The 12,902-nt window shown below is 39.9% G+C and overlaps 1 protein-coding gene across 2 annotated transcripts in view; it reads left to right on the forward strand.

Annotated features, from left to right (window-relative positions):
• The window catches only part of CDK19 (cyclin dependent kinase 19), a 133,102-nt gene extending 120,727 nt beyond the window's left edge, over positions 1–12,375 (forward strand). For both annotated transcript variants that reach the window (XM_055713497.1, XM_055713496.1), the window contains 3 exons: positions 214–292; positions 4,188–4,454; positions 8,121–12,375. In XM_055713497.1, coding sequence (XP_055569472.1) covers positions 214–292; positions 4,188–4,454; positions 8,121–8,252 — 478 coding nt within the window. In that variant the 3' untranslated portion in view covers positions 8,253–12,375. The remainder of the gene's footprint in view (positions 1–213; positions 293–4,187; positions 4,455–8,120) is intronic.
• Positions 12,376–12,902: the final 527 nt, after the last annotated feature.

The following is a 12,902-nucleotide window of genomic DNA, read 5'->3' on the forward strand; positions in this document are numbered from 1 at the left end:
GACCTCGTGCCAACAGCAAAGAGGTCTGACGTGATCAGCACCTAGCTGCTGGTATCTGCTGCTGTCTTGGGTGCTCACACTGACACTCACTTATGGAAACGGGGGTCATGAAATACAAGAAATTAAATTGTGTTATATTCCCTTGTTTTTAATATAGCATTAAGTAACTGTATGTCATATGTACATATCTGTGGACTGTTTACTGTGTTTCAGTGTATTTGCTGGCTGTCAGATTCCATATCCTAAAAGAGAATTCCTCAATGAAGATGAACCTGAAGAGAAAGGGGATAAGGTATAATAAATACGTTTTTCTTTCTTTCTTTTAAGTATGCAGTAAGATAGAATCATGGTGCTACCAAATGAAAACTAATGAAAGGTGAAGAGTTAACTGAAAACTTGTTTTCTGGCAACGCTCTCTTAAAACTGCTTCCCAGACAGGTTAGAAGTATCAGATGACTTTGGGGTCTCTCAGGTGGTATCACCAGCACAGTTTGCCCTGACCTGTGGGCAATGAGCTGGATGGATTGTTTAGCTTGCTTTCAGCTGCCATCATTCCAAGGGGACCTTGCTACCTCCTCCTGCACCGCATGATGAAAACACATTATGACCACGTGAAAGGAGTGGCATTTCTATTGTGTGGCTGGCATACACCCAGCCATTTGAAAGCAGACGGCTGTCAGGGTCTCAAATAAATAGTGGCAGCTTACTTCTGGCACTACATCAGAACATTTCATCCATCTGCACACAGTTTCCTGATCATGTTTTAAGGGCACTCAGACAAAGGAGTAATGAGGAGCATGAACTTTTCTGGTAGTGACAATCTGCTCTGAGTACGCTCTTTCCCATAGCCCCATACACATGGGCAAGAACTTGTTTGTGTGCACAGTAAGTTTTGGTGTGTTTGTAACATAATCTGACCTGCTTTGTGTGTGTAGCTTAACTTTGCTGTGTGACCACAGTGATTGTCCCATCACGGTGTGAAGTCTGGACAATGGCGCTATAGTGTATGAAACAGCTTGTTATTTTTGCTTAGAAGTGTACAGTGAGACACCAACAGTAATGTATAGCTAGCAAAATGTGAAGAAAACAGATTTTCTGTATAACACGAGAAGCTAGCTGAGTTTAAAAGTATGCCTATCACGATACATTTCAGACCACAAATTTTGGTTTCAGAACAGATACTGTTGAATATTCTGTGCTGAGAACAAGTGGAAACATCCTGGACTTTTGTGTCCAGATATTTTTATCAAAAAGAGGAAACAGACACCTAAGCAGAAATACAATTGAAGTCCTGGTACTGATTTGGTTGTAATTTAGTTACTAGCATTGCTTCAACTCTCACAGCTTCAAAAACAAGAACAAACCTTATGAATTAAAATGACTTTGGCTTTTGTTAAGTCAGTGCATTTAAAAGTAAATATCTGTCTTTTTCCTGGGAGTGTTGGGGGGGAAACACTGGCATGTTTATATTCAAAACAGCCATTATTTAAATAGTCTTTGAGGTTGTTGGGGACAGTCACGTATTTATGCACACTCCAAATTATTCTTTTTTTTTTTTTTTTTAGCCCATTTAGGTAATGTAAGTCACACATTACTCATTGAATGTGTTCCCACAGTGTAGGAAATGTGAAAGTAAAGCATGTCTCTGAAATTTGGATCTGTGCCATGTTTTGTTTCTTTATGATGTTGTTGCAAGTGAAAGGATTTTTTTTTTTTAAAAAGTGTTAGTTTCTGGTTTGTTTATAAAACCATATATATCTGTATAGTCCTTTGGAAACCCAGAGGAGTTCTCAGTGTTTGTTTATTTGGAACTTGCATCTGAGTTGAATAACCTCTAACATAAGCATCCGTTCTTTGAAATTGTTAGTTGTTAGTCAGCAAAGCTAAAATGAGCATTTGTAAAACAAAATAAGAAGATTCTCTTCTCCTTCAGATTTTGTTAGGCAAGTTTCTGCTGGGGATTCATTTCTAGGTAGTACTGGAATTTAATTTTGGTAATTTGTGCCTGAGAGATGACACATGATAATATGTTCCTAACTGTAGACCTTCAACAAGTTTATTCATTTAGGAACCACCATGAACTGGACCTGAGGACAATTTTTTGCTGATGTAAGCTGGTTCTGTGCACTAAGGTGGTGCAGCTAGACCCCAGCCACAGTCTGACAGGGGGGATCTCAGTCTCTGCCCAGGCAGTAGCAGTAGTAGCTGCACAGAAGAGCAAGTTCAGAGTAATCAGGTACATTTTGTGCTAATATCCAAAGTGTGAAACACGGGACCTAGGATAAACTGTTGTCTTTATTTGTGAGACTTCCTGCAAGATTTGTTTAAACATAACAAAATTTCAGGTTTTCAGCTCTCACAGTAGCAACCACTTCATTGCATCCAAACACCTCTGTAAAAACACAAATTTCAGAATTCTAGCACAAATACCACCTTAGTTATTGGTGTTTGTTTTCATAAGTGAAGCTCAAACCATTACGAAAAGATAAATTGCTTCTTAACAATTTGTTTTTACAAGCTAGTAACTTCTAAAATTTTTGAAGTTTAAATCTCCTGGGAAAGAGAATCTGACTGAGATGGGATTTGAGGACTACAAGCAGGAGGATACATCGTTGGTTTTGCTAAATGTGAAATGGAAATGCAAGCCACTTCTGAGTCCTTGAAGATGCAACACTTCTTTGTAATCTTAAATGAAGACATCATTGCAGATTTCCTCTGAATTTATCTTGGGAGGCCGTTGTGATGAATGGCATAGATACAGATCTTTTATGTCATTTATCTGAGGTAACTAAATGCCTTTTAGTGATTGGGGGCATCAAGAATTTTCTGCTAGCGGCAACTGGTTGTCATGATTTCTGAGAAACTATTAAAATGTTTTTTATAAAAGGCTACCATACTAAAGCTTTGATAATTATATAAGCAGATATTCTAGAAAAAAAAGACTATCCTGAAATGTTCCCTACAGTATACTGGGGGGGAGGGTAGTAAGGTTTTTTAATTCAAGCCATGACAATTGTAGTTTGGTTTTTTTCATGATGAACAAGGGACATATCTCAGATTTAGAGTGAAATCACTTTTCTTTGCAATTCTTTTATGTGCTTTAGTGCTCTGATGGAGGAGCCATCCCTGGTACTCAAAAGCAGACAAATGAGTGGGCTTTCCATGTAGTTCTCTTAACTAGAGAGGGCAGAGCTGCACTCTGCTGTTTTCTAACGTTCCTTCCAGTTCCCTCATACTCTCTTTAGTCTGTAGCCCGCTGAAGCCGTAAGAGTACAATGTCTTTTGCTCTTGTGTTCTCCTTAATTTTTTTCTTCCTTTTGTGGCACTTCTCTCTCTTTGTCTCTCTTCCTGCTGCGTCCCAGTGTCATCTTAATTGTTTGGCTTCTCTTCCTGTGCTGGTTTTCTCCTTCCCTTGCCAGATTTTTCCTTCAGCTGTTCCCTCCTCTTTTGTCTTCAACTGTTTGTCTCTGGTCAATTTCCACTTTTCTGCTATTTCAATAAGATTTTCTGACCCTATACATAGCACACCATGCTGGCCCATATTCCCAGTATACTGGTCTTTACAAGGTACTTAAAAGCACAGGAGAGCAAAACAGTAATGAAACCTGTTCCTGGTTCTGCCACAGAATTTCCTCACAACCTGGAAGAAATTACATCATTTCTCTGGTCTTAATTTGCTTACTTTTCTGGTAGTAATGCTGCCAGCCTCCTTCAGGTTACTGTAATATCATTTGTGAAAGTTTGAAAAGTGGTTTTGATTCTGAGTGAACAAGGTTGTTGAAGCACTTAAAATAATTTACGGTGGTTAACGTCTGCTGCTGAGCACTAGTGAAATTCTGGGGGGTTTGATTCAGTTCGTTTGGTGATTACTGTTTTATAAACGGTTCCTTCCATAGCCCTCTTGGAGCGCTTGGCTAGCTGTAGGAGGCACTAGACTGTCCTTCCAGCTTTAGTCTAGCTTGCTTTGTTAAAAAAGCAAAACGACCACAAATGAGATACCCCCACAAAGCATGCAAGCGTGTACTGAGGACACATTTCTCCTGACACACAGCTTTGCTGTGTTTTCCCATCAAGCTGGTGGGCCTGCCCCCTTCTCCACAGGCACCACGGTGCCGGGGCTGACAACTCCACAAAGCTCACAAACTAGTTCAGAGCAAGTGACCGTGTTGTGTTGCTTCTTCCCCTAGAATCAACAGCAGCAGAACCAACATCAGCAGCAAACAGCACCTCAGCAGCAGCCGCAGGCAGCGCCGCCGCAGCCACAGCCGCAGCAGCAGAACAGCGCCCAGACCAACGGGACAGCCGGGGGTGCTGGCGCGGGAGGAGGGGGCGCGGGCGCAGGGCTCCAGCACAGCCAGGACTCCAGCCTCAACCAGGTGCCTCCAAACAAGAAACCACGCATAGGGCCTTCAGGCACTAACTCAGGCGGGCCTGTCATGCCTTCAGATTATCAGGTATCTCTTGAGTTTTTGCTGCTTCTGATACACTAGGGCCAAAATATCATTTCCCCCCTTCCCCGCTGCAAGAGCAGATCATGTTTTAATGAATTTCTCATGTAACCTGAGCAGGCATGCTATGATATATTAGATAAAAATGTGAGGTCAAAGGTTTAAACTAAAAAAGTTTTATTCTGTGGTTAGTAGTTTTCAGTAGAGTACCGGTACCTGTTGTATCTGCTGCACCCTGTGAAGTGTTGAGGACTAGTACACTCCAGGAAAGCACATAAATATATGCTTAACTGTGTGTTTGAGAGTAATCTTACTGAAGCCAGTGGAACTATTTCATGCATGTAGATGCTCCATTAGATCAGTTTCAGGGTACTTGGCTCTTGGCAGTATTAAATCCCATGTGAGAAGCAGAAGTTAGAACAGGCTCTCTCATTTGGTTCCTGCTTCATTTTACCCCATGTCATCACATGCACGGGGTGATTCTGTAGTTTATTCTAGTATCTTGCTAAGTCTACTTCTAATGTTAAAGAACAAATGCACGTTAGCACGGGAATGATACTTCAGTTCCATCGGTATGATTCATGCTGAAGTAGGGCACAGAGAGACGCATTGTGTTGTGACAGGAGTTGAATAGATTTCATGTTTTCCAGTACAGTAGCATTCATAAGTAAAAGCAGTATCACTGAATTATTTTTGGATTTGCATACTTGTTTTGCTTACTAGAATTACATTTTCCACTGAAAAATGTGGCTTACACTAAATATAGAAAGCATTGAATTTACCAGGATCTTCAGTACTTGTGAGCTTATACTTGCTGGGACAGTAATATGTTGAAAGCAGAATAAAAAAAAGGTATCTATTAAAGGTAGATTTTAAAAGATGTTAGAGATTCTGTGTGCTGCTAGCATTTGAGAGGCTCCCACCTTAGCAAATGGTCATTTCAGGCTGCTTTAAACTTAAATTAACTAACTTTTTAAAAACCCAGCTCTGGAGTTGCCTTGACTTATCCCTCCAGACCTTCTCCATAGACAATTGATTTCTCAGTGCCAGACATTTTTCTCCCGTTTCTGTTTTACTCTTAATTACAAATGATCATGAAGGCATTGAGGGCAATTTAAGGGTAAAGACAACTAGGTTTCTTTTTTGAAAAGTTCCAGACAGGCTTGAGGCCTGGACAGATCACTGTAGCTGTCTTGACTACACAGTATTTATGGCTGCCCTGTTTTGGTCTGTATTTTGAGGACTGGTGTGCTGCATTTGATGATATCCACTATAGAATCCATATACAGCTCTCCAAATTGTTGGCAAAATTCCTCCTTACAAGTCGCTAGCAGTTTAAATATAAGTGTTTTTCACATTGTTAGATTATTATTTTTTTTCTGCCCCCTATGGCTCTTTCCTTCTAAATTTTAACAGCACAGGCATCAAAGCGATGATCTGTTTCCCTTGTGTCACTCACGAAGTTGTATGGTCTGATTATCCGTTTTTACACTTGCCTTTGGCTATCTGCCCTTAAATTCTAGCTGACTGTCTTCTGTTCCAGAAAGGAATGTCTGCAATTTGTCCAAGTCTGACTTCATTAAAAACAAATTCTCTTCTGTGGAACAAAAATAAGCATGGGCAAGTTAATGCATTCTTGTAGTCTTATGGCATTAATTTTAATCTATTATATCTTATTCAGAAGTAGAAGGAAGATTCCCTTTGCTTTGAGTTTCATTTAGCTTGTGATCTAAAGTCTCAGTTGAAATTTTTTTACAGTTCACCAACCTCAACATACATTGCTTCCACAAATGTCAGCTTGAATTCCTTGTTGAATTTTACTGAGCATTCCTTAAGTGACCTTGGGTGTTTGGCTTAGCATGGTGAGCTGATGTTTTTCATCCAGAACAAGTTCCTGTAAAGTCACGGTATTTATCACAATTCTTGTTCTTTTCTGTTAGAAGTTGCAAAAACTTGCAGAATTTTGAGACAAATTCCAGGTTTCAGATGCTCTGTTAACAATCTAACCATGCAGGCCAAGCATAATCTGGTTACATACCGTAACAGCATACATACCGCTGGGAGACATCTCTTCCAAAGCCAGCGTGCTGAGCTGTTATCTTCCAAACTGACCCTCACAAACAGGTGAAGTTACTACGTGCAACTATTAGTTATATTGTTATTATACTGATACACAGAGGTCTGCAAGACTGGATCGTTATCTCTCTCTCTCTCTCTCTCTTCAGCCTCGCTGTGCTTCACCTTGAAAGCAACTTCCATATTCCTACTTTAGACAGAACACAGAAAAAGTAATGGGATAGTTTTAGGGTTTAGTGTTACACAATTTATTTAAAATTGTAAAGCTATGTACAGAAACAAAGGGCAGAAGTGTTTTATGCTGCCTGAACTTTAGGTTCCTGCTCTTCACCATCCCAGTGAAAAGCTGTCAGGAGGTTTTCATAGCTCTCCTGGTTGGGATCCAGTGGCTAGATGAAACCCCTCCCTGACTGGGGTATTGCCTCCGCTGAGCAGATTCTTCATCTGCGGAGGATGTGGTATTCTTACGGACCCACTGTCTCCACGTGATTTCCATTCAGAACTCAAACTTCTTCAGAGTCTTTCTGTACTCATAATCCTGATATTTAATCAGAATGTAGGTTCTTAACACTTTTCCTAGATGATTGCTGTTGGCCACAGTCTTGCCGATGACCCTTCGACGCAGCCAAGTAGAACCATCAACTAGACAGTGAACAGAACTCTATTGAATGGCTGCCTGACCCTGCATTTAACTTGACTGGAAACAAACTGTTTGCTGACTGCAAATAGTTTTGGGGTGGTTTTTTGTAGACTTTCCTTTCTTGTGGGCTGGGGTGGGGTTTACCTTGCTAGAGAGTCTCCTGTCCGTTGAGCAGTACTTTTCATGCAAAATGATTTTGCAGCTTGCATTATTATGCAGCTTTACATTATTGCAGCTCATTGTTAATTCTGGACAGGGAATGGATATGGTAATAAAAGGGAAAATTCAGCTGGCTGGAGGTCACAAGTGATCCGTGAATTTGGCTTGCTGAGCTAACATCCCAGACACTGGAGGGGGAAAGAAAACATTCGGGAAAAGGTGTTAGGTTATTGCGCACACACACATGCCCATCTTTAAGCAATTGTCCAGTAGTAAGGCAGCAGGTTGAAAGGCTTACCTGAAATTAAATTATTTTATCTTACTGGACATTTTTTCATTTATATAAATCGAGTAACTCTTAGGTTTTGGTTGGTTTTTTTCTCAGGAACAGAATAATTTGTTTCTCTGTAACATAGTATTATCTATCTCAAAAAGGGTTTGTGGCCTCAGCCGTTTGGTTTTGCATTAATAGCACCTAGAATAATGATAGCCGTAAGTTTAAAGAAACAGTTGAATTTTGAAATGGAATTGCTCTTTCTTGTTATTTTCCTTCAAAAAGTGGGTGTGTAAATGCTGTATTTCTAGGTGTCTGCCAGTGACCTTGTGTATTTTGTGTGCTGTGGTAAGTGATTGCATATCAGGTTGATTACATGGTTTATGGGAGCTTAAACAGTAACACTGTCAGCTTCTCCAGCAGTCAGATTTTAATGAGCTTCAGAGAGGTTCAAAGTTTCCTGAGCTGCATAGTACTGACAGGCTGGTTTTCATTCCTCTGATCCCGCTCTCTTTTCCTGCAGCACTCCAGCTCACGCCTGAGTTACCAAAGCAACATTCAGGGATCTTCTCAGTCCCAGAGTACAATGGGCTATTCCACGTCATCTCAGCAGAGCTCCCAGTATCACCAATCTCATCAGTCTCACAGGTACTGAGAGGGCTAACAGGCTGCACTCGGAAAGGAACAGACTAAAAGCCAGAAGACTCCAGCAATATGAAGTTCATAATGATGAGAACCAAAAATACAAACTGTGATGCAGAATCAAAGTTCATGATGACAAAAGGAAAACTTCACTCACTGAAGACTTTCCCCTCCTCCCCCGCCCCCCATCCCTTTATCGCCATAAAGGAGATTCTCGTGAAGTTTTCCTTCCTCCCTGCCCTTGCATGTGCTCCATTGTGGTTACTCTAATGACCCTTCTGATCTGAACCCAGCACTTAACTTCTTTAACCTTTGGAATTTTGAAGGATTCCTGGTGCACCTTCCTTATGCTGTAGTGATTGCCATAAATCTGTCTTTTCAATCTCTTTGATGGGATTTTAAAGTTTTAAAATCTTGAACTCCCAGGCTTTCAAGCTTGTATATAGTTAGTTTTATACTAGGCAAACCAGTTTAGCTATACAGGTATATTGCACCTTTTTAAAGCACTATGTTATTTTCACAGGATATTACTGTTTTGCTCATGGATGTCAAGAACAGCAAAATTTTACTGTTCCAGAGTATTTTACTATTCTGTTTTTATTAGTCTAGTTTTCAGGCGAGCTCTTAAAAATAAAAAATTTAAAAAATAAAGAAAATTTAAAAAAGAAAAAGGAAAAAAAAGAAAAAAACCCACCCAAGTCTCTGCAGCAACAAATATGCTTCATGCTACTGGACTGAATGCCAAACAGAAGATTGCTGATATTTCTTAACTCATTCACATTGAATTCTTGAAATCACAGTGATCATGCTCTGACTAGTTTTAAATTAAGCATTATTTTAAATGAAACCAGGACAGTCACATAAAAAAAGAGATGGTTTCAGGATCTGCTGGAACAGAGGAATGGAATGTCTTCCCAGGCTGGACACCAAAATAGTCAGGAAAATGTATTTACTGCCCTCGAGTCTCAGTAGGATTGTGGATGATGGGCTTGTTTTTCTGTTAAGCAGCTGATTAATGTATGTGAGAGTTCTATAAATTTAGCTTTCTTTCACATTCCTGAGTCAGTTTTCTAAATATAAAGGTGACAGAAGTACTACGACTTGCGAAAACAAATGCATTTAATCATTTTTTTATGTTAGAATTAATAATTAAGAAAAATTATTGTGCAGTTTGAAAAGCATGTTGAAGACTTTTCCTTTTTCATGTTTATAATACATATTCTGTGTCCCTCACATTGCTGTGATTAACCCAGATTAGTTACACCAGATGGGCTTGATTGCACTGAAATGTTTCTTTTTCCCTAGAGCAAACATGTTTTGATTGTGCCTAAGGACTGTAAGTGGATGGGTAGCTGGCAGAAAATCCCCAGTAATTAAGCAAGAGTTCAGAAGCATAATCAGAGGATTATTGTCCAACTTCTGCAACCACAGTTATTCGGAGAGACACAACATGTAATTTGGGACAGCTTCGTTTTTCCTTCAGCCTTCAGAAATAAGGCTGGCTCTTGTTGCAGAAAACCTGGAAAAATGCATTTAGAAAACTATTAGCAATGTAACATCAGTGAGCTTCTACAATTGGTGTCCAGAGAAGAGTTTATATGTAAGTGGCTAATGTTACAGGCTTTTAAACTGCAGCGTGTTCTCTTTTGTCCTGTGTCCATACAGAAAGATTGTATGTACCTGTACGCATTCATCCTGAAGTTGTGATCAGACCTAGCAAGGCGAGTAAATCTGTTTGCTCTGAGGAGAATGCTTTTCATCACAGCTAGACACATAGGTCTTTCTACCTTTAGTGTCCCCTTAGTCCTCAAACATAAGTTGTTTTCATACCTTTTGGGAGCAGTTGGCTTGCTTTGGCCACATCTACCATCATGTGGGTTTGACAACACCCATCTTCTCTGGAAAGGCAACTACAACCTGCTTTTGGCATCAAATGGGTGAGAAGGTGGTGAAAATGAAATGAAGCAATCTGAAGGAGAAAATTATTCCTGGAAAAAAATAATCTCCCAAAGGATGCTTTCAACGTGTAACCCTTGAAATGCTAAATATTATGCATACCCTGGTAGCCTCTTTGAAAGAACAGATTTTAATTGTTCCTTTATTTTATTTCATTGAGTCTGGGGTTACTTCTTTCCATAATGTCTCACCTCTTACTGGTTAGGATGAGGTACCTTTGAGCTAATGGATATTTGGCCAATGCCGTAAAGTAACATATTTTGTATTTTGGTGACTTGAATGTCACATTTCTGGAAATTAACCTTTGGTAGAGTAATTTTTGTCCCCTCCTGTTCTTGTCACCCTTCTGTTCACTAAAAATCTTTTTGTCTTTTCCATTATAGTTACCTAACGTTTCTTCTCCCTGCTGTGACCTGCAGCTGATCATCAAAATTCATGTAATGTCAGGAGGTGGCAGAAAGACCTATTACCGTATGGTTAATTAAGGTGGACTCTTGTGCCAATAAGGCAAAATCATGGTGTAGGTTAATCTGTATTTTGAGTATGAAACTTCACAGCAATGTAGGGTGCTTTAATTGAGTGAGCTTCCAGCTTCTAGCGCAACTGCCATGACCTCTCTCTAAGCTGAACTGGTGTTTCTGCCTTGGTTAGGTCTGCTGGATGACCACGCACTGCTCCTCTCTAGCTTTTGTGTGGACACGAAGCCAAGCTGACTGACTTGGTTGCCTTCAAACTCACAACTGGGAGGAGAGCAAATAAAAGCAAAAGTGTTTGCTGCAAAATGTAGGCTGTGCACACTCTTCTAGTTCCTTCCTGATGGTGAAATAGTTCACCTTTTCTTGGGAGCGTGACGCACGTTGCTGGGGTGGGTGGCAGTCGTAGTGGAAGAAGCCTTGCTTTCCAGGGCTCATCGCGGGAGGTACAAACGCTCTGCTTTCGGAATTGGATCGTGCAGTGTGTCGTGGGAAGCCAGGACCATGTCATTTTTATGTTCTTTTTTGCCTGTACAGTTTCATTAGTACTCATAGCTCTGTCTCTGCCCATAACCTTTACACCCTCACCAAAGTGTTTCACACCCCCACCAAGAGAGGCAGGTGACGCCAGCAGAGTTCTCCATCCCACCCGCCTGGTGGGAGAGCGGGCCACCGAGTACAGCTTTTCCTATCGTGGCTCAGAGGAAACAAAACACGTGGGGAGTGAATGGGATGAGCAGCCTGGCCCGCATCGGTGAAGTTTATGTAGCACAAACTGCACAATGAAGGAAAAATATAGGGGAAGCTGCGAGTCCTGCACTGTATCTGTGACACTGTATCTGGGGAGGGGGAGGGAAGAGCATTCATAGCGGGGGGGTGGTGGGAAGCTAGAAGTGTTGTTCAAATATGTATAATATTTTATATAAACATAATAAGCTTAGTTCCCCTTCATAATCTTCAGGAATGGTACTTTAACATCATTAAGCAAAGAATTGTTTTAGGATTAAATAAATGTATTGTACATAAGGCCATACGTAATCTTCTAAAAATGTCGCCAGACAGGAGCGATGTGTATTACTATATGAAAAAAAAGTCCTTAATGCACTGTTATCTCCTAAATATTTAGTAGTAAATTAATACTATTTAATTTTTTTAAAAATTTGTCTTGTGTAGACACTAAAAAGTATTACACAAAATCTGGACAGAACATGTCCTTTTTAACAGCAATTTAAAGAACTTTTTATATATGTAAGGTAGTAACTTTTCAAATTGTTCTAGTTGTATTTTCCCATGTTTACTATTTGTGGAAGTGTGCCTGTCTCTATTCAGTTATTTTTTTCTAATAATTTCATGCACGCATCTTTCATTTTTGTAGTTTTCATTAGAAGTTACTGTGTATGCGCCTCATGCTGCCACAAAACTTTGCCGCTCTAGATCTGTGGTGGCCACATTTGGCAGTGCCTCTGCCAATGGGCTAGCAAAACCACAAAGCAAAATACTTGTTTTTCATTCTAGAGTTGAGAGTTTACTGCTTTTAAGTTGTCCTGATGTCACCCTTGAAATGACTGTTAAAACTAAACTATGAGTTCATTGCATTTATTTTATATTCTTGGTTGTAATGAAATGGAATTGACTTTGCTTCAGTGTGAATTTTTTTAATAAAATAATATACATTTGTAATAATAATAAAAAGTTCAAATCAAATAAGCGTGCTGAAAAGTTTTTGTAAACATTGGCTTTGGGCTACCAAGAGGGAAAATATAGCCCACAAAATTGCAGTTGTAATTATATTCAGGATGTTTATGATATACACCACACAAAACAAAGCTTGCAAAACCTCAGAGTTGAAATTACAGCTTTTAAAATGCCCACGAGGATATTCATGGGTATGTGTCTATCAAAATAGAATGGAGCCTTATGGAAAACAGAATCAGTGGAGTGGTTCTCTTAGGTTTTGCCCTCTGCTTAAAAGTACTCTGGCATGCCACACTGATGCCCTTCTTGAGATTCATTATTACTTGTGTGACAATCCTATAGATGTGTCTGCTGGGGGGAAAAAAAAAAAGCAAGCTGGTTTACTGCATTTTAAAACTAAACATCCTCTTTTTCCTCCTGCTGGACCTTAGCGGATTTCAAGTGTTTTGGGTGGCAACATGGAAAACATGAGCTAGAGCATATCGGTGAGTTTTCAAAGTGGGGTTTTGTGTGCTTTGCTAGTTTGTGTGTTTCTGTTC

The sequence above is a fragment of the Falco cherrug genome, chromosome 6 (assembly GCF_023634085.1).
Source record: "Falco cherrug isolate bFalChe1 chromosome 6, bFalChe1.pri, whole genome shotgun sequence".
Lineage (NCBI taxonomy): Eukaryota > Metazoa > Chordata > Aves > Falconiformes > Falconidae > Falco > Falco cherrug.